The following is a 21,916-nucleotide window of genomic DNA, read 5'->3' on the forward strand; positions in this document are numbered from 1 at the left end:
CAGTCTTTATTTTCTATCATCTATCTATTTCTATCTATCTATCTATCTATCTATCTATTATATTATATATATATATATAAAATATATATATATTAAAATATATAATATTTTCATGGGAAAAACCTATTTTTAACTCACCGTAAAGGCCTGATAACAGTTGGGTTGGCGGAGCCGGCTGCCCAGGGGTGGGTCCCGAACATGACTTATTCATAGAATTGGACGTGGGGCTCATCACCCATCCAGCTCTGCTTGGGGGAATAGCCTCCTGAGACGTGGGGTTAACCAGGACTTGCTTTCTCCCCTTATGGGACCCTCACCCCCGTGTGGTACTCACCCTATGGATGGCACCGTCCGCACCCCGTGTGGCACCTCACCCCTGACGGTACGTCGTCTATGGATGGCACCGCCGCACCCCGTGTGGCACCGTACTTTCCCCAAAAGGCTGCGGACAGGGAAATAAATTCTGACCCCCCCACCTCGGGGACCGACGCTTGACTTTTAACCATTTCCCCCCCCGTATTGTAGGTCAAGGTAAAGGGGCCCCCAGGCCCCCCCTGGTTTTTAATTAAGAGGAGCGCGGAACACCAAGAGGTCATTAGAGGTCACCGGTTAAATTGTTGGAGAGTGGTCAGTGTTTTGCCCTTGACCCCGTTAAATGACTGAATGGCGCCCAGGCAACCATGGCCGTTGAAATGGCCCCAGTTACAACTTACCTTCCTCCTCCTCCTCCTCCTCCTCCTCCTCCTCCTCCTCCTCCTCCTCCTCCTCCTGCCTTCACTTTCCTACCCCTGCCTCCAAGTATGACACGACCTCTTCCTTTCCCACCTCCGTCGCCGCCAGGTACGACCCCCTTCCTTCTCCCTCCCCCACCGTCAGATACGACCCCTTCCCTTTTCCCAACCCCCCCGATGCCAGATACGAACCCCTTCTCTCCCTCACCCCCCACTAACAGATACAACCCCTTCCCCCTCTCTTCCTTACCCAACCCCGCCTCCAGTCCGACCTTCCCAGATCATACAGACCTTAGATTTAATTTACACCTGTAAATTGCTCCCTGCAGCTAATTTTTATATAGTGAAAATCTTCATGAAAATAACTTTACAGATCTTATATAAGAGCCTCCTTGTGTTGCCCCGGACGTCTCCCTCCGTCACTAACCCTATGCTCGGTCTCGCCCATACAGCCCCAACCCGAGGTCTCGCAGCGTCTCGCCCTCGCCCTTCCGCTTCGATTCCCAGGACTCCGTGGGTGCTGGCAGCGCCGCCAGGGACAGCTCCGACGACCACGCCTCCGACAAGTCCCCGGTGTCTCCCGGTAAGTGACCTATTCCTCCCCTCCTCCTTTTCAACGAACGCATCTTTACGTTCCTAACGTAAGTGCCATATGTATGTCCTAATGTCTTCAACGGGTGCTTCTGTGTTCCCCCAGATAAGCACCAGGTCACCACCCCCCGAGAAGTCCCCTCCCCCTGATAAGCCTCCTCCCCTGGTAAGCCTCCTCCCCCTGATAAGCCTCCTCCCCTGGTAAGCCTCCTCCCCCTGATAAGTCTCCTCCCCCTGGTAAGCCTCCTCCCCCTGATAGCCTCCTCCCCTGGTAAGTCTCCTCCCCCTGGTAAGTCTCCTCCCCCTGGTAAGCCTCCTCCCCCTGATAAGTCTCCTCCCCCTGGTAAGCCTCCTCCCCCTGATAAGCCTCCTCCCCTGGTAAGTCTCCTCCCCCTGGTAAGTCTCCTCCCCCTGGTAAGCCTCCTCCCCCTGGTAAGTCTCCTCCCCCTGGTAAGTCTCCTCCCCCTGGTAAGTCTCCTCCCCCTGGTAAGCCTCCTCCCCCTGATAAGCCTCCTCCCCTGGTAAGTCTCCTCCCCCTGGTAAGCCTCCTCCCCCTGGTAAGTCTCCTCCCCCTGGTAAGTCTCCTCCCCCTGATAAGTCTCCTCCCCCTGGTAAGCCTCCTCCCCCTGATAAGCCTCCTCCCCCTGGTAAGTCTCCTCCCCCTGGTAAGTCTCCTCCCCCCTGATAAGTCTCCTCCTCCTGATAAGCCTCCTCCCCCTGATAAGCCTCCTCCCCTGGTAAGTCCCCTCCCTCCTGGTAAGCCTCCTCCCCCTGCTAAGTCTCCTCCCCCCTGGTAAGTCTCCTCCCCCCTGGTAAGTCTCCTCCCCCTGGTAAGTCTCCTCCCCCCTGGTAAGTCTCCTCCCCCCTGGTAAGTCTCCTCCCCCCTGGTAAGCCTCCTCCCCCTGATAAGCCTCCTCCCCTGGTAAGTCTCCTCCCCCCCTGGTAAGTCTCCTCCCCCTGGTAAGTCTCCTCCCCCTGGTAAGTCTCCTCCCCTGGTAAGTCCCCTCCCCCTGGTAAGTCTCCTCCCCCCTGGTAAGCCTCCTCCCCTGGTAAGCCTCCTCCCCTGGTAAGCCTCCTCCCCGTGGTAAGTCTCCTCCCCCCTGGTAAGCCTCCTCCCCCTGGTAAGCCTCCTCCCCCTGGTAAGCCTCCTCCCCTGGTAAGTCTCCTCCCCCCTGGTAAGCCTCCTCCCCCTGGTAAGCCTCCTCCCCTGGTAAGTCTCCTCCCCCCTGGTAAGCCTCCTCCCCCTGGTAAGCCTCCTCCCCCTGGTAAGCCTCCTCCCCTGGTAAGCCTCCTCCCCCTGGTAAGCCTCCTCCCCCTGGTAAGTCTCCTCCCCCTGGTAAGTCTCCTCCCCCTGGTAAGCCTCCTCCCCGTGGTAAGTCTCCTCCCCCTGGTAAGTCTCCTCCCCCTGGTAAGTCTCCTCCCCCTGGTAAGTCTCCTCCCCTGGTAAGTCTCCTCCCTCTGATAAGCCTCCTCCCCCTTAGAAGTCTCCTCCCCCCTGGTAAGTCTCCTCCCCCCTGGTAAGTCTCCTTCCTCTCTAGCTAAATCTGGTGTTTCCCTGTGAGTCTCGGGCGTCCCCCACACACAGAGCACCGCTCCTGACATTGTTCAGTATGGTCTTCCCCAACGATCGATGAAGACCTTCCCTCCTCACCTGCTCAGGACCCCGAGGGTGTTCCTTGGGCGAGGACCTCCGACTAGTCGTTGACGGACCCCTTTCCAACCCCGGTCACGACCATTCGACAGGTCTCCAATGTTCACCATTTCAACTGTTCCCCTCCTCCTCCTCCCATCCCCAAAAATAGGACCTTAGTTGAACGCTAACAGCCTCCCATCAATCCTTTTTGCCCTCACAAGTTCTCAGTGTCTCTCTCTCAGACGCTAGTCCATCTGTTTCCGCCCCCAGTCTGTCTGTTCCTTGGTCCTCACCTTCGTGTCTTTAGCTGAAATTAAGTAGAACCGGGTTCACGTCGAAGCTGGACTCCCTGATCAACCATCTCTACGTTGGCCAGAGTGTGTGTGTGTGTGTGTGTGTGTAGACTCCCATGCCAGCATTGCCACTGTACTAGTGACGTTATGGTTTGGTTTGGACGGGTGGTGTTGGCCTGGGTGTGTGTGTGTGTAGACTCCCATGCCGGCATTGCTACACTACTGGTGACGTTATGGTTTGGTTTGGATGGGTGGTGTTGAGGGGCCTGTGTCAGGTGTTTGTTTTCGATCAAGCTCGGTGTCGTATTGATCTCCAGTGCCACAGCGAAGGTTCCAAAGGACGTGGCGGGCGGCAGAGCGAATCGCGCCGTGCCCCCTCGACCCACCCTTTCCAAAAGTTAGTTAGCGTCCCAGCAATTCTCCCGACAAGTTGGGTCTGATTTCCGGCGAAACTTTGCCAAGATGGACTCATTCCGCCGAACCTGAACTTTGAATCGGGAGTCGAAGCCGAATCAACAAAACACCCACGCTTACGAACCTCCGAGACTTCCAGGAAACAAATGGACGATCAACAGAGCTTTTTTTTTTGGAGGGGGGCTATACCCCACCAGGCATTGCGTGTGATGGTTGACACGGGCATCATCTCTCTCTCGTCCCGTACCTCCCGAAAGTGAATCATGATCGTCCCGACGAGACATTCCCTGCGCCGTTCGTTGCCTCGGTCACACGGTTCAACCAACATTCCAGTGACGGGTTCGAATCATGTCTCTCTCTGTGTGGTCGTCCGTCTTGTGAACCTTTCACATCCAATTGGTAACTTGGACTCCGGGTTTTCCATTTTCTATCCGGTATCGGATCTCAGTTTATACACCACGTCTGACAGAGTAACTTCGTGAGCGAGGATGGGGTGGTGATTAGAAGGATTTATATATATATATATATATATATATATATATATATATATATATATATATATATATATATTGATATTTATAATTGCCCCCCCAAGACCTCTTTTTCCCATGAGCTGCAGTATCGCCCAAGGCTGCGCTGCTTCCAGTTGCAGGGAAATGATGGACCCCTTTCAAGTGAGAATTTCTTCGACGAGACTGTTATCCCCTTTTGTACGGCCTCGACTAAGGTGAATTTTCGCTCGCGGTGTAACCACACACCGGCGGAGTCCGGTAAACCCATATATCTGTCTATCAGTCTATTTATTTGTCTATCTATCTATCTATGTATCTATCTATCTATCTATCTATCTATCTATATATATATATATATATATATATATATATATATATATATATATATATATATATATATTTCATGGCAAATACCTATTATTAACTCACCGTAAAGGCCATGATGAACAGTTGGGTTGGCTGTGAGCCGGCTGCCCAGGGCTGGGTCCCGAACACTGACTTATTCATAGAATTGAGACGTGGGGCTCATCAGCCACGAGTCCAGCTCTGCTATGGGTGGAATGAGCCTCCTGAGACGTGGGGGTTAACCAGGACTTGCTTCTACCCCTTATGGTACCTCACCCCGTGTGGTACGTCACCTATGGATAGCACCGACCGTCCGCACCCCGTGTGGTACCTCACCCCGTGTGGCACGTCGCCTATGGATGGCACCGTCCGCACTCCGTGCGGTACCTCACCCCTTGTGGCACGTCGTCTATGGATGGCACCGTCCGCACCCCGTGTGGCACCTCACCCCTGACGGTACGTCGTCTATGGATGGCACCGTCCGCACCCCGTGTGGCACGTCGTCTATGGATGGCACCGTCCGCACCCCGTGTGGCACCTCACCCCTGACACCACGTCGTCTATGGATGGCACCGTCCGCACCCCGTGTGGCACGTCGTCTATGGATGGCACAGTCCGCACCCCGTGTGGCACGTCGCCTATGGATGGCACCGTCCGCACCCCGTGTGGCACCTCACCCCGTGTGGTACGTCACCTATGGATGGCACCATCCGCACCCCGTGTGGCACCTCACCCCTGACGGTACGTCGTCTATGGATGGCACCGTCCGCACCCCGTGTGGTACCTCACCCCGTGTGGTACGTCATCTATGGATGGCACCGTCCGCACCCCGTGTGGCACCTCACCCCTGACGGTACGTCACCTATGGATGGCACCGTCCGCACCCCGTGTGGCACCTCACCCCGTGTGGTACGTCACCTATGGATGGCACCGTCCGCACCCCGTGTGGCACCTCACCCCTGACGGTACGTCGCCTATGGATGGCACCGTCCGCACCCCGTGTGGCACCTTACCCCTGACGGTACGTCGCCTATGGATGGCACCGTCCGCACCCCGTGTGGTACCTCACCCCGTGTGGTACGTCGCCTATGGATGGCACCGTCCGCACCCCGTGTGGCACGTCGCCTATGGATGGCACCGTCCGCACCCCGTGTGGCACCTCACCCCTGACGGTACGTCGTCTATGGATGGCACCGTCCGCACCCCGTGTGGCACCTCACCCCTGACGGTACGTCGCCTATGGATGGCACCGTCCGCACCCCGTGTGGCACCTCACCCCTGACGGTACGTCGCCTATGGATGGCACCGTCCGCACCCCGTGTGGCACCGTAGCTTGCCAAAGGCTGCGGACAGGATAAATTCTGACCTACCTCGGGGACCGACGCTTGACATGTAACCATTCCCCAGTATTGTAGGTCAGAGGTCAAGTCCCAGGCGCTGGTTTAATTAAGAGGGAGCGTCGGGAACACCAAGAGGTCATTAGAGGTCACCGGTTATTGTGTGGAGAGTGGGTCAAGTGTTGCCCATTGACCCCGTACTGACTGAACTGGCGCGAAGCGCAACCATGGCCGTTGAAATGGCGAGTTACAACTTACCCCGCGACTGGCGGGGCGCTTCGATCGCTCGTCTCGTTGGGGAGGCCGGCCAGTAGTCGAGTGGATGACACGACGCGTCGACCAGGTACAACAGGGAGGAGGGACGGGGGAGAGCGAGAGGCCGAAGCCCGGCGGTCGAACGCCTTTGGATCCTCGCCCAGAAGGAGACGACCCCACACACAGCCACTCCGTCTGGTCCAGTGGGCGCAGTGAGCCGTCGTTTCTCGCCTCGGGTTATGGAACGGGTGGAAGAATGTTTAGAATACAGCGGAGGAAGAAGAGGAGGAGGAGGAGGAGCCCGCCGCGGGAAGGTCACAGGGTCACGACAGGTCAAATATTTACAAGGTTAAAGAGGAGAGGTGTTTTCCCCGGAGCGCAGGTCGTCAGCCGGTGGGTAATCGTCACGTAAAAAAAAAATATATATTCAGGGATGACGCGAAAGGATTATTATCATCATCATCATCATCATTATTATCATTATCATTGATGTTATTATTGGTAGCGATGATATCGTTATTGTTTTGCTTATCGGCCTTCCCGTTGTTCTCTTGGGGAAATTCAATATGGTTCAGGGCAACGCGAAGCTTTCTTTATATATCCTGGGGTTCTTGGTTCGTCGAGTTGATGGAGGCAATTTTGGGTCAAGCAACGCCACCTCCGACCGGCAGCGTGGCGGACGCCCACACACCAGACCCACTAATTAAAGTTTATCCCCACCTTCCTCCTCCTCCTCCTCCTCCTCCTCCTCTTCCTCTCCTCCTCCTCTTCCTCCTCCTCCTCCTCCTCTTCCTCTTCCTCCTCCTCCTCCTCCTCCTCCTCCTCCTCATTGTTTGCGGGGTGTGAAGGGGGCAGATCACTTGAAAAAAAAGGAGGGAGGGAGGTAAACTTTGGACAGGACGAGATTTAAGGTCTTGGTTCGTCGGCTGTGCCTCTTTGGGGGGGGGGGTTGTTACCAGGAGAGAGAGGGAGGGAGGGAAGACGCTGCTGCTGTTGTTGTAACAACGTGCCTCTCCTCTCCCTCCTCCTCCTCCTTCCCTCCTTCCCCTGCGCGTCCAGACCCGTCCGTTGTCTCATTACGGCCGGACATGTGTGTGTGTGTGTGTGTGTGTCAGTCAGTCAGTCAGGCAGAGGAGAGTGAAAGATGAGCCACCTTATGGCTGGGTAAACGTGTCCAGCTCCTGAAGGCGGTCTCTCTCTCTCTCTCTCTCTCTCTCTCTCTCTCTCTCTCTCTCTCTCTCTCTCTCTCTCTCTCTCTCATGGCGAACACCCAACTTTGCTGCAGACAAATTAATCTCTTATTTCCCGGCTCTGTGTGTGTGTGTGTGTGTGTGTGTGTCGCGCGTCATTGTCTGGAAATTAGCTTCATTACTGGGAGGACCCGGGGAAGCCCCTTAACCCGGCTGGCGTGTGGCTCAGATCACACAAGAGAGATTAGGGCCCTGTGTAGTTTTGGTCTTCCTACACAGACGTTATGGGAAGCAGCAGCAGAGCTTAGGCGCGTGCTGGAGGCCCAAACCATAGGGGCCTGGGACACACACACACACACACACACACACACACACCTCAGGAGAGCAGTGGACGAAGTAATACCCGTAGAACAGAGAGAGAGAGAAAGATAAGGGAAAGCAACATAAACGAAGGACCGAAAAGGAATGGTGGAAGAGCTGGCGAAGAGAGAGAGAGAGAGAGAGAGAGAGAGAGAGAGAGAGAGAGAGAGAGAGAGAGAGAGAGAGAGAGAGAGGTGAGAGGAATCATCCCAGATATGCGAGTGGATACTCCATAATGGGGAGGAGGAAGAGGGGCCCCGTTCGATATGGCATAGCAGCTCCCAAGGAAGAAATATGATAGCTACGGCATCTGTATAATGCCCTGAGCTTTAGCGAAGCGTAGTGGATGATGCTCATTGTGTAGGAGTGTTCAGTCGGGTGGGGAGTATGGCTATTGCCCCAGCATGTTTATGTTACTGCAGGGATAGACTGTAACGTTTTGAGATTCAAGTGGTAGAAAACGAGTGGGAATTTAGATGGCTGTATGAGTAGATAATGCGTCTACCGACAGCTGAGTTTAACCTGAGATCCTTGAGAGAGAGAGAGAGAGAGAGAGAGAGAGAGAGAGAGAGAGAGAGAGAGAGAGAGAGAGGGGGAAGACTGAAAATGGAGTGATCCGAAGCAGAGTCAAAGGAGAAAAGAAAGACGTTGGAAGGAGTGTTTTTTTATTTTTTAATCGCCTGGAGGAGCTGTAGAAAGCTCTGGGTGTTCATCGGGAAGGAAGGAAGGAAGGAAGGATGAACGACACAAGGACGTGGCTGCTTAGGGCACCAGATAAGAGGAGGTCGGGTCATCATACTGTAGCGCAGTTGTGATCGCTCGCTCACCTCCCACTACCCATTGTCACCTTATGGTGATGGTGTAAAGCCTATGGTACTATGTGATATATGGCGGCGTCTGGCCTATGGCAGTGATCTGTATGGTGGTGTATGGTAGAAGAGCGACGTAGATGGTCATGCATGGCTTGTGTGTCACAATGTGGTGGTGTTTATATGGCGTATATATAACTGTCATGAATGGTGGTGTAAGGCTTCTGTCATATATATATATATATATATATATATATATATATATATATATATATATATATATATATATATATATATATATATTTATCCCTGGGGATAGGGGATTAAGAATACTTCCCACGTATTCCCTGCGTGTCGTAGAAGGCGACTAAAAGGGGAGGGAGCGGGGGGCTGGAAATCCTCCCCTCTCGTTTTTTTTTTAATTTTCCAAAAGAAGGAACAGAGAAGGGGGCCAGGTGAGGATATTCCAAAAAAGGCCCAGTGCTCTGTTCTTAACGCTACCTCGCTAACGCGGGAAATGGTGAATAGTTTAAAAGAAAGAAATATATATATATATATATATATATATATATATATATATATATATATATATATATATATATATATATATATCCGAACCACATGAGTGAACAGTATCCGGTTCGTCTTGCAATCAAGTACATTAGTAGAACTGGCAAAGTTCAGCTTGGTTCTTCTTTTCCACACTAAATTCTATCTTTATTCTCTATATTTGCATTCACTCTCTCTCTCTCTCTCTCTCTCTCTCTCTCTCTCTCTCTCTCTCTCTCTCTCTCTCTCTCTCTCTCTCTCTCTCTCTCTCTGCACCCCACCTACCTGCAAGGTCGACCACCCTCCGCCCCAGAGAGAGAGAGAGAGACATGAGGTCATGACACAGTGGAAAACGTGTGATTAGAAACCTAGTTTGGATGGTGAGTGATGTGGTTAGGTTCGGTAATTACGTCACGTGTAGGGTTGGTTAGTTGGTTGGTTGGATATGGTCACCACCGGTGCCCCCTGGCTATCCAGCGTGCCAAGAGGGCCAGAGGTCTGGTAATGGAGGCGTAATTTCCCCAGGGTTGAGCGTAATGAATTTGTTTCATGACACCACGACCAGGCGGGGTTGGCGGCCAAGGAAGACTGGACTGGGTCATACAAGCTTCGGTATTTACGTCGGGTCTGGTTGTGTGATCTGAGTTGAAATAGAAAACGAACCGTTTGACAGATGCTTAGAATTCGTACTTAAATTTATTCCATCTTAGAATTGGTACTTAAATTTATTCCATCTTAGAATTGGTACTTAAATTTATTCCATCTTAGAATTCGTACTTAAATTCATTCCATCTTAGAATTCGCTCTTAAATTTATTCCATCTTAGAATTCGTACTTAAATTTATTCCATCTTAGAATTCGCACTTAAATTTATTCCATCTTAGAATTAGCACTTAGATTTATTCCATCTCAGAATTCGCACTTAAATTTATTCCATCTTAAAATTCGCTCTTAAATTTATTCCATCTCAGAATTCGCTCTTAAATTTATTCCATCTTAGAATTCGCACTTAAATTTATTCCATCTCAGAATTCGCACTTAGATTTATTCCATCTTAGAATTCGCTCTTAAATTTATTCCATCTTAGAATTGGTACTTAAATTTATTCCATCTTAGAATTGGTACTTAAATTTATTCCATCTTAGAATTGGTACTTAAATTTATTCCATCTTAGAATTCGTACTTAAATTTATTCCATCTTAGAATTCGCTCTTAAATTTATTCCATCTTAGAATTCGCACTTAAATTTATTCCATCTTAGAATTGGCACTTAAATTTATTCCATCTTAGAATTCGCACTTAAATTTATTCCATCACTGAACAGATATGTTCAGAAATTATAATCCTCACAGAAATCTCGGAACATATCCAGCAGAAGGTTCTTGACCTGCAGACGACGTTGTATCGCACGTATTGGCTTGGCTGGGTCTCTCCACCACTTCGAGTCTTGTGTTTTAAGTTTAGTTTGCCACAGCAGTGTCGACATCCGCCACAGTTAGTGACCTACCACACCGCACGTTCTCACAGGCTTGATGAAGAGAGATTACATTTTTGGTGGCTGGACTGACAGAAGAAAAGGATTTTTTTTATTATTATTATTTTTCCAGAAGGAAAACTCCATCTGTACGCAAATTACTTCCTGTAGTTCTCCTCTCTCTCTCTCTCTCTCTCTCTCTCTCTCTCTCTCTCTCTCTCTCTCTCTCTCTCTCTCTCTCTCTCTCTCCACACACCACACACACCATCAGAGTTTGGCAGCGTCTTCCAGGACCCTGGTGACGGGAGGGGGACATGTGTGTGTGTGTGTGTGTGTGTGTGTGTGTGTGTGTGTGTGTGTGTGCTTCCCTTTGACGAGGGCAATGAGGCTCTTACGTGAGATGAGCTTCGGGTGGGGTGGATGGGTTCCATTAGATCCAAGCTTTGTGTATAGTTATTACGGGAAAAGAGTCAGGGGTTCATTTCGCCAGCTTCGGTCACCGTCGTGTGAGGGGTGAAGCCGAGAGGGTGATTCATTCGACACTGAGAATTTTTGATCTAAAGATTCGAACCCGTGAAGAATTCGAACCCGAGAAGAATTCGAACCCGAGAAGAATTCGAACCCGTGAAGAATTCGAACCCGAGACGAATTCGAACCCGTGAAGAATTCGAACCCGAGAAGAATTCGAACCCGAGAAAAATTCGAACCCGTGAAGAATTCGAACCCGAGAAGAATTCGAACCCGAGACGAATTCGAACCCGTGATGAAATTGAACCCGAGAAGAATTCGAACCCGAGAAGAAGAAGAAGAAGAAGACGATGATGTTCGTTCATTGAGACGTCATTGTAACCTGTGCCTTCGAGATGGATGACATATACCTTGTTCGTCGTCTTTGCCGAGTCTGGCGGATGCAGACGAGAGACGTGGATGACTTCTTTAGTTGAAAGAAGTTCGTTTTTTTGGAAGTTTTGGATGCGATGGCAAGCAAAGTGTTCGTGCTGATGGCGCTCATTTTGGCTAGATAGCACCGCCACCTCCACCACGGCCGCCTCCTCCTCTTTCTTCATCAGGTGTTGAGAGATTGGTTGGTTATCAAGGATACAGACTTACGAGATGCCAGGGTTACAAAAAGTCGAGTGTTGATCACCGCTTGAAATGCTTATACACACACACACACACACACACACACACACACACAGTGTAAATGTAGTTGTGTGTCCATTTCCATGGCGTGCGAACACGCAAACGCGCGCACATTTGCATATATAAACACATAATCATCCCCCCCCGACCCTCCCCACTCCCAGACGCACACAGGTGTGGTGGTTAGCATTATTGACCATGAGTCAACACGGGTCGGAATGGGTTCATATCCAGGGACGTGACGTCAGAGTCGGCCCACATCCACCCCAGTTGCTCATCCTCCCCTAGTGGCGGGTCGACAAGCGATGACATGGCTTAAAGAGCTAAAAGGCACGGTACACTTATATAGGGTTAAGAGACGGGGCAACACGAGTGTAAGACTGTCTCCCCGTAAAATACACAGACACACACACACACACACACACACACACACACACACACATTAGCGCATGAAAATTAAGAGAAGAGATATAGAAACAGTGAAGTAACTGCATTGATACTAAGAAAGCAGTGTAATGATCCATGGCGTGCCTAATTAGGTTTAAAACAGCTTTATGACCTATATTTAAGGAGTGATACAATGGTTCAACGTTAAACAATCCATCTTAATGACTTGAACTCCCGTTTATTGAGCGGGTGTCGTTTAATATATGAATATCATAAAACACGACGTTAAGGTAATACATCTTCAATTTTTCATCAGACTCTGTGAGTCGCTGGACAGATTGAACGCCACCGCTGTCGAACGCTGTGGAGGTAAACACGGAAGCTCCTTGGGTGATGAGATCCTGAGCAGCCTAGAGCGACGTGCATCGGGTATTATACTGTACGGCAACGAGACGTCTCGGAAGCAAGGAGGGAACATCTCAAGACTTGTAATATTTCCGTTTTTCCTTTAAGAAGATTTGATTGCCAAGGGGTGGCTTTTTTTTTTTTTTCTTCTGAGCTGCTGGTTCGTTGGGGGAGAAGGGGAGCGAGATAGCTTCTTTCAGAAAGGTAGGGGGGCGGCGGGGCGGGTGACAAGAAGAAGAAGAAGGAGGAGGAGGAGTTCGCCTTATTAATTCCGGGCGCGATGTATAGATGTCTTTTGAAAGGGCGTCTGAGGGGGTGGTTGGGTTGATGGTCCCCAGGGAGGAGGACCTTATTCTGATGTCGTTCATACATCTCGAGTCAAAGGACCCTGATACCAAGGTGTAAGAGGCAGGGCTGTCAGTGCATGGGGGTGAGAGAGAGAGAGAGAGAGAGAGAGAGAGAGAGAGAGAGAGAGAGAGAGAGAGAGAGAGAGAGGACTTTACATGAGCCTAAACGGGGATTCTGGTTGTCTAGACGGGTGCTGTGTGTGCAGGGGAGGAGGGCCAGCCAGCCAGCCACAAACACCACACAGTCATCGTGGTAGGCGCTCCGTCTCCACCTACAACAGAAACAGTGTCTGGGCTTAAACGGGAACGCTGTTCAACACGGGAGACTAAGTGCCCGCCAGCTTCAGTGCGAGACCACAGACAGCTAAAGCATTGTATATCTGTTGTTGGATGTGGCGGTGCGAGAATTCTCGAGAGAGAGAGAAAGAGAAATGGAGTTTCTCCCTCTCTCAGGTTGCATCATTTGGAGAATAAGTCTCGGTTCTGGTGTCTCCTTCCTCGAATTTCCACCTTCGTTGTGAAGTTAAAATCGTTATCATGTTAAGACGCACTAGGCGTTTTCCCTCGCCCCCATTTTTCATTTTTCTTTTTTCTTTTCAATTCAGACGATCATTTTTCTTTTGTTAGAATTGCTTAGGTGGATATATTTTTTTTTTTCTTCCTGTATTTTTCCCTTGCTCATTCCTTTGTCAGAGGTCATCCCTGCCAACTGGGTCGTTAAGAGAAGGATATTTTCCCGAGATATTACGTAGAAATAAGTATCTAAAGGTACGTGAAGCTTTTTGAAGTCTTAAGGTTTACCTAAAGTCTTAAGGTTTACCTAAAGTCTTAAGGTTTACCTAAAGTCTTAAGGTTTACCTAAAGTCTTAAGGTTTACCTAGAGTCTTAAGGTTTATCTAAAGTCTTAAGGTTTACCTAAAGTCTTAAGGTTTACCTAAAGTCTTAAGGTTTACCTAAAGTCTTAAGGTTTACCTAAAGTCTTAAGGTTTATCTAAAGTCTTAAGGTTTACCTAAAGTCTTAAGGTTTATCTAAAGTCTTAAGGTTTACCTAAAGTCTTAATGTTTACCTGGCCTGGATATAGAGGCATTTTTGAGAAATACTAGCTTCAGGACCTGGAAGGCGCCCTTAATCAATAGAAGTAATACCGACCTGTCTCGCCCCGAAGGGTGTAACATACAACCCCCGAAGATCCCACTGGATATTACATAGACTTCGACCCTCGACCTTTTCATCATATGGATATCACACAGACTTCGACCTTCGACCCTTTCATCTCAATATGAATCGGGATCTTTTCTTTATCGAGAGGGAAAACAACACGGACTGAAACTTCATAGAAAATTTATCCTGTTGAAAGTCAGTAATTGCGCGAACACGAAATCTTCTTCAAAAATTAACTTAGTTAATGCTAGATGTGACCTTGACCTTTTGACCCCCCTTATCAATAGCTGTCTTTATTTTTTTTTTTCTCTCCAGAGCTTCATTATGACAGAGTCGGACATTAGATTTTGTGGTTACCCTAAATAAATCCTCAGAATATATATATATATATATATATATATATATATATATATATATATATATATATATATATGGAAATCTGTTACTTTGCATGTACCGTGTTTCATATGCTGTGGCTCCCTTCCGTCGTTTTTTTATTTTCTTTATTTTCCCCCCTTGCATCAGTAATTTATATATATATATATATATATATATATATATATATATATATATATATATATATATATATATATATATATATAGCACACCGTCGCCCTTGTAGAATCATTGCTGGGCATTTACAGCGTGCCACAAATATTCGGTTTTCACCCATCAAAGTGCCCTACGTTGTCAGGCAAGTCCGGATGTGAGAAAATCACTTGGATGTCGTAGCGTTAACCGGAAGAGACAGTGGACCAAAACCGGGTTAGAACGGCCGACCTGGCCTCAGTTTAATTGTTCTAAAGTGGATGTTTCTGCGAGCCATGCTATTCTAGGAACGTGTCTTCCCTCTCTTCCCTTCCCCACTAGTACAACGATTGCATGCTGTTGCAAACCCCTTTTGTAACTCTTAAATAAATGAATAGAAACGTTCGGTCACTTTAGACCAGACGAAGCCTAACCTAGCTTAGAAATGACGAGGCCGAGCTTAGACTAGACAATACCTAACCTAGCTTAGAAATGACGTAGCTCAGACGATACCTAACCTAGCTTAGAAATGACGAGGCCGAGCTTAGACTAGACAATACCTAACCTAGCTTAGAAATGACGTAGCTCAGACGATACCTAACCTAGCTTAGAAATGACGAGGCCGAGCTTAGGCTCAGACGATACCTAACCTAGCTTAGAAATGGCGTAGCTCAGACGATACCTAACCTAGCTTAGAAATGGCGTAGCTCAGACGATACCTAACCTAGCTTAGAAATGGCGTAGCTCGGACGATACCTAACCTAGCTTAGAAATGGCGTAGCTCAGACGATACCTAACCTAGCTTAGAAATGGCGTAGCTCAGACAATACCTAACCTAGCTTAGAAATGACGTAGCTCAGACGATACCTAACCTAGCTTAGAAATGACGTAGCTCAGACGATACCTAACCTAGCTTAGAAATGGCGTAGCTCAGACGATACCTAACCTAGCTTAGAAATGGCGAGGCTGAGCTGGCCTAGTATGCTATGCCAGCTTAAGAGGTAATGATAGGGGTATCGTAGTATAGGCTAGTGATAACGATAGGGCTATCAGAGTTAGGTTAGATATAATGGTAGGCCATCTTAGTGATAATAGGCTAATCTTAGTTAGGCCAGAGATAATAATAGGCTATCGTGGTGTAATTTAGGTTTTATTTTTCGTATTTGTGCGAAACTCGCTTTATTTAACCCCAACTCTTTTTTTTTCTCTCTCTCTCTCTCTTCATTGGTTTTCAAAGCCCTTCCCACTTTGTGAGGTGGACTGAAGAGAGCGGGAAGCAGGAGGTATATATATATCGCTGGTGGTATTGGATGTGAAGTCACTCAGCTCTCACCAAATATCTCATTCCTGGCGTAAAATCGATGGCAGCTGTGAAGGCATCTCAAGATTATTCCTCACGATATTTTAAAATGTCTGGAAATTCCAAGCCTTTGTTTTTTAAGAAGTTTGTCTTTGTTTTTTTGTTTTTCACACACACACACACACACACACACACACACACACACACACACACCCTTTGTTGCTGAGAATGTTATAGGTCAAGTTGTCAACCTAACATTCGCATATTTGGAACATCCGTTTGTTTACTCCAAATTATACTTTTTAATCTTATAAAAAAAAAAAGAAAGTGCTTGTCTTATGTTTGGTTTTCGCTTTAATCTTTTATTTAAATATTTCATAGCATTTCTTCAGTTATGTTTGCTTATCTCTTTGTGGGTGATTTTTTTTGGCTTTTAGTTTTAAGTTTTGATTATTTGTTTATTGGATTGATTAAACTGTCTAATTATCACTTTCACAGATAAAGTCCGTCCTGTACGAGGCATCTGGAGTACTTGGGGTCGACGAGGGAGGTAAATGATTAGGACGCTCGTCACCCTTAACTGGCTAACGAGGGAGATAATGATTAGGACGCTCGTCACCCTTAACTGGCTGACGAGGGAGATAATGATTAGGACGCTCGTCACCCTTAACTGGCTGACGAGGGAGATAAATGATTAGGACGCTCGTCACCCTTGACTGGCTGACGAGGGAGATAATGATTAGGACGCTCGTCACCCTTAACTGGTTGCAGGTGGCGCAGTTAACTCAAACGCGTCCTCTTTATTTTTTCTTTTTTTTCTTAGTAAATCTTTTCGTAGATGACGCCCTCGGGACCAGCTTCAATGTGGATGCTTCATCTCTTTTGTGTTGGAGAATTCACGTTGGAGACACGGGTTGAATTTATTGAACAATGAATGAATATAAACCCAATTGTATAATGACTGATTTTAAGTGCAATAATAAGTCTTTGATGACGTGAGCTTCATTGTATGTGATTGTATGACATTTGAGAATAAAAAGAAGTTTAGGGTGGACAATTGATTCGATGAAGGAGGACATAGCAATAGTTATTCGGTACAGCAACATTTCAGAAGGTGGAAAAAGGGTATAAAAAACAGATGCAAGTACCCAATATTTAATGGAATCTCTATCAAGATTAAAGAAAATTAATGTTTCTTTTTTCAGTGGCTTAAATTCGAGATTTTTTTTGATTTTATTGAAGTGTTATGGAAAGGTACCTGACGTCACAGAGGCATGTTGCGCCGCCATGTTGATTCCCAGTGTAAACAAACCTCGTTGGCAGGAAGGAGTTGTGTTGAACAACACGGGTTTCCCTCCCTGGCAGTCTGCCTCCTCGTTGTGTGTTGGTTGGTCACCTGGGAGAGAAGCAAAATGATCATAAGCTTCTCTTAAAATGAGAGTCCTTGCTCTTTTTGTGAATACCTTAATGGAGATAACGTATTTGACATTGTAGGCGTTGGTTAAGGGCAGTTGTAAACGCATGGTTAAGAATAACAATATAAAACATTGTGATCATCATCAGGCATTCCTTCGAAAAAAGAGAATGTTTTATTTACTGACTGATATTACTAGACATGAAATTTAGTTTTTTGATATATCGTGATATATTAATGAGACTTTCAAAAGAAAAAAAAATGGGGAGGGGGGGTACTGAGTTGTTAGTGTCACATACCATTAGTTATTACTGATTTCATTTTATCATCGTATTGCATGTAAATAAGCGGTCTTAATACACGCTCCTCTCTCTCTCTCTCTCTCTCTCTCTCTCTCTCTCTCTCTCTCTCTCTCTCTCTCTCTCTCTCTCTCTCTATATATATATATATATATATATATATATATATATATTTCATTTTACAACAAGCCTCCAATTTGGAAAAGAAGGCAATGACGAAAAAATGTTTTGTTTTGCTTTTCACATCATTGACATTCTTCTTAGCTGCAGAATCAATGGGATAATTAGTGTCGAAATTTTGGTGTGGTATATTTTTTTAGGTAATGTTTCCCTCAGTAGTGTTTGTCTCTTGGGTGTTTCAGTGTCTTGAGAAAGAGTTGCATGATAGACCTGTGCTGTGTCAACCTTCAGAAACGTTAGAGAAATAATACTGTTCCCCGCATTCACCTTGGAAATAATATTTGAAATTTACTCTTAACTCATGTTCGTATAGAAAACTGTTGTTCGACCATGGTCGCTGCAACAGGGAAGTTCACTTTTTTTTCGTCCATGATCAAAGTCAGGCGTTGTGAAAGTCTGAGGACATATTAATGGACGTTTGATGAACACAGTGGAAGTTTACGTGGACATTTATGGACATGGCCGCTGTGAAAGCCTAGGACATTTATGCACATGAACACTGTGAAAGCCTAGGACATTTGTGTGGCCATTTATCGACTTGAGCAACTGTGAAAGCCTAGGATATTTATGGAAATGAACACTTTGAAAGCCTAGGAAGAAGAATTCAGTAACAGAACGAAAAGTTAACACGAACGAATGATGCCAGCCTATATTTTATGAACTTAAATTCCGTTAACATACAAACCCCACATTACCTTTCCCATATTCGTTTTACGTGGAGGTGTGTCAAGTCGTCAGTTTTGAGGGTTTCCATCCTGTTAACATACGAAGATGGGAGGCAGAAGCTCCTGTGACTTGTCATTTATTCATTCATCGCTAACGCCAGCCATTTTCGCTATAGCCAAGTCCGCTTCGCACGCTTAGTTCTTTTTAAAAGCTCTTTACGCCTCTGCATTCATGCATGTCCCGTGTCATTATTATGTCGTCACTGCTTCTGGTTTCTGGTTCATAAAGCCAACCCATCGTTTCACCCTCCCTCAGTGGCGTGGGAGGCAGCAGCTGAACTCTGGAAAAAAACATTTAGAATTTGAGGTTGATTCGGACTTTGTTGCTGGGTACCAGACAACCCACCTTGCATAGTAATTTAGAGGCAAAAAGTTTTTATTTAAACCTTGTTATATATATATATATATATATATATATATATATATATATATATATATATATATATATATATATATATATATATATATATATTATCCCTGAGGATAGGGGAGAAAGAATACTTCCCTCGTATTCCCTGCGTGTCATAGAAGGCGACTAAAAGGGGAGGGAGCGGAGGGCTGGAAATCCTCCCCACTCCTTTTTTTTTTTTAATTTTCCAAAGGAAGGAGCAGAGAGGGGGGGGGGGGGCTGGATGTTCCCTCAAAGGCCCGGCCCTCTGTTCCTGGCGCTACCTTGCTGATGCGGGAAGTAGCGAATAGTATGAAAGAAAAAAAAATATATATATATATATATATATTAAGACTAAAGTATGAACAATTTGTTTATTAGTGGTTCATTTGTGCTCCCGTTGCAGAATACACAGTGCTACACTACACTAAACTTTACGCAGTGATGTATGCCTGACTCTCCACAGCCTTTGAGATATATAAGCACACTACAGCGTCATTTCCCTTAACCCAACTTTGCGCGCCGTTGATTAAGGTGACTTTGCATAGCTGTCATGAGGGCCAGATTGCTTCTCTCTCTCTCTCTCTCTCTCTCTCTCTCTCTCTCTCTCTCTCTCTCTCTCTCTCTCTCTCTCTCTCTCAACTGTTGTAACGGACCAGGTGAGGTTCGACTCATTTCTCAGGCTTGATGTGTTTGCTTAGAATGTCGACCTCAACCAGATCACACCAGTGCATGGGGTATAGTCCCGTGTGGTGTTTTTTCCCCACCTGCTAGCAACGCCACTAGGATTTTTATACGTTGTAAGTTGCTTCCATTTTCAGCCTAGGTTTTTTTTTTTTTCTATTATTACCGTCGTTATTTCTGTTACCCAACCCGTATTCAAGATCCATTGGTTGGTTATTCAGCGGAAAAGGATGTTCTATACATTTTATACACGACATTTTTAGACGACGTAGGAGCGAATGGGAAAATAGCAAACACGAAAGAGAAATCGTTTCGATCATTCATCGTGGAAGTATTTTGATTTCCTTTTTTTTTTCTCTCTCTCTCTCTCTCTCTCTCTCTCTCTCTCTCTCTCTCTCTCTCTCTCTCTCTCTCTCCCCCCCCCCCGAAGAACGTCGTACGTTTTCCAATTTCGCCCAATCACCTTCAAGTTGCTTGCGACTTCATCCAATCAGCAACGAGATGAATACATTGGCATTGAATCAACTCTATATTGCCCTTGTGCCTTCCTCCCGTAACGTTGGATTGATAATGCCAGGGTATCCGATGCCTTTTGGCCTGGGCTTCCCACTATGCAGATGCTGAATGTCTTCTTGAAGATGATTAACTCGTTGTTATACATACAAGAGGTAACGGAGGAACTGTGTGTATATCCCTGGCAGCCCATACATATTCTGAGGCTGAGAGGCACGTATGTTTGTGTGTGTGTGTGTGTGTGTGTGTGTGTGTGTGAAATACATAGGGAAGACAGGTATGCTTAAGACCTCATAATGTGTGACGAGGTTATCTGAGACTTGATCATGGATTTATCAGTGATCTACTAAAAGGAAAGTGGTTTTATAGTCTTACACATGACCTGATGGTCTATATAACTGTTTTTATACGCTGGAGGACAGTTAACAGAAGACCTGATGGTCTCTGATGATATTATCTCCTGGAGGACAGTAATTGTAACCACAATTTCTACTCTGTATCGCAAGAGCGAGAAATTATAGCCAATGTTTCGCTGTGTTGATGGTATTGCTACTCTGGTATTTTCACACGTAACCGAAACTTTTAGGGTAAGATGGATACCAGATCCCCTTGAAGAATATATATTGCTCCCACGCTGTCCTCAGCCGTGTTTCTCTAACTTAGGATGCCGAGAAAACTTTTATAACTTCGTTGTGAAGGAAGAGAGAGAAAAAAAAGAGAAAAAGTTTAGGCATATTTATTGCCAGACGTATGTATTTATTTTTTTTTTTTTTTTCAATTTCAGATCAAAAACACCTTCGCTAAGGCGGCCTTTCACTTCGTTGTAGTAGCGAGATGTTTTACATCATGTGTGTGTGACGCCGGCGTAGCTTTCTTCTTCTTCTTCTTCTTCTTCTTCTTCTTCTTGTGGTGTAACGCTCTTGGTGGCGATTCGAGGGTTCAGGGTCAGAACCCCTGCGCCCGTGTATAGGGACCGAGTTGGCAGAACCTGTGTCCAAACGTACAGAGGTGCAAAGACACTGTCTCCGTAATAAACACATGGTCGGAATTCATTCTGTCAGTTGTTCTGCCACTTCTGGGTACTATATACAGTTCGTGGGGGTTGATGGCGTCCCCCTGTCGTGTATTCCTTCCCGTTTCTCTGCCTTCCCTATTTATGGTCCCATTAATTTACCCTCCCCTATTTATGGTCCCATTGATTTACCCTCCCCTATTTTTTGGCCCATTGATTTACCCTCTCCTATTTTTGATCCCATTAATCTACCCTCCCCTATTTTTTTGTTCCAATTATTCTGCCTTCCTTTTTATTTTTTGCCCTGTTGATTTACCTTCCCTATTTTTGTTCTTGTTATTCTACCTTCCCAATCTTTTTCTTTCCCCCTCATTATTTTACCTTTCATATTGATGTTCCCAGTACTCTTACCTTCCCTATTTTTAACCCCATTACCTTCCCTATTTTTAACCCCATTACCTTCCCTATTTTTAGCACCATTACCTTTCCTATTTTTAACCCCATTATCTTCCCTATTTTTAACCCCATTACCTTCCCCTAAAATTTCACTGATAATTTTTTCACATTGTAGATAACACCGATTGTCTTAAAACCCACAACGTACATCTTCGTGAGTTGTCATAGAACTTGTTCAGATTTTGCACTTGCTAGTGGCCGAGAGGAGAGGTAATGGCCACCGGGTTAATGGCACGGGAAGTGGCACCTGCCAATTTTCCATGGAACAGATAAATGGCCATTTTTTTTTTATGTAGGAGCGTTGATATTGTGGGTGTCCTTGTTAACTCCATGCAGTTATTTGTTTTTAAACGACATGTCGCTGATGCTGTGAACGTATAAGCCCCCCTCCTCATTTCTTGTGGACCAGTGCCACCATACATGTCACTAAGGTGGACCACACCACCACCTCCACCACCCTACGTCATTCGTGTGGATCAC

The 21,916-nt window shown here is 46.5% G+C and overlaps 1 protein-coding gene across 1 annotated transcript in view; it reads left to right on the forward strand.

The window, feature by feature from the left end:
• LOC139753116 (uncharacterized) overlaps nucleotides 1-21,916 on the forward strand; it is a 63,845-nt gene that overhangs the window by 497 nt on the left and 41,432 nt on the right. The window contains exon 2 of the mRNA XM_071669204.1: nucleotides 1,184-1,314. Within this exon, the coding sequence (XP_071525305.1) occupies nucleotides 1,184-1,314 (131 nt within the window). The remainder of the gene's footprint in view (nucleotides 1-1,183; nucleotides 1,315-21,916) is intronic.

This window comes from Panulirus ornatus, chromosome 14 (genome assembly GCF_036320965.1).
Source record: "Panulirus ornatus isolate Po-2019 chromosome 14, ASM3632096v1, whole genome shotgun sequence".
NCBI classification, from domain to species: Eukaryota; Metazoa; Arthropoda; class Malacostraca; order Decapoda; family Palinuridae; genus Panulirus; species Panulirus ornatus.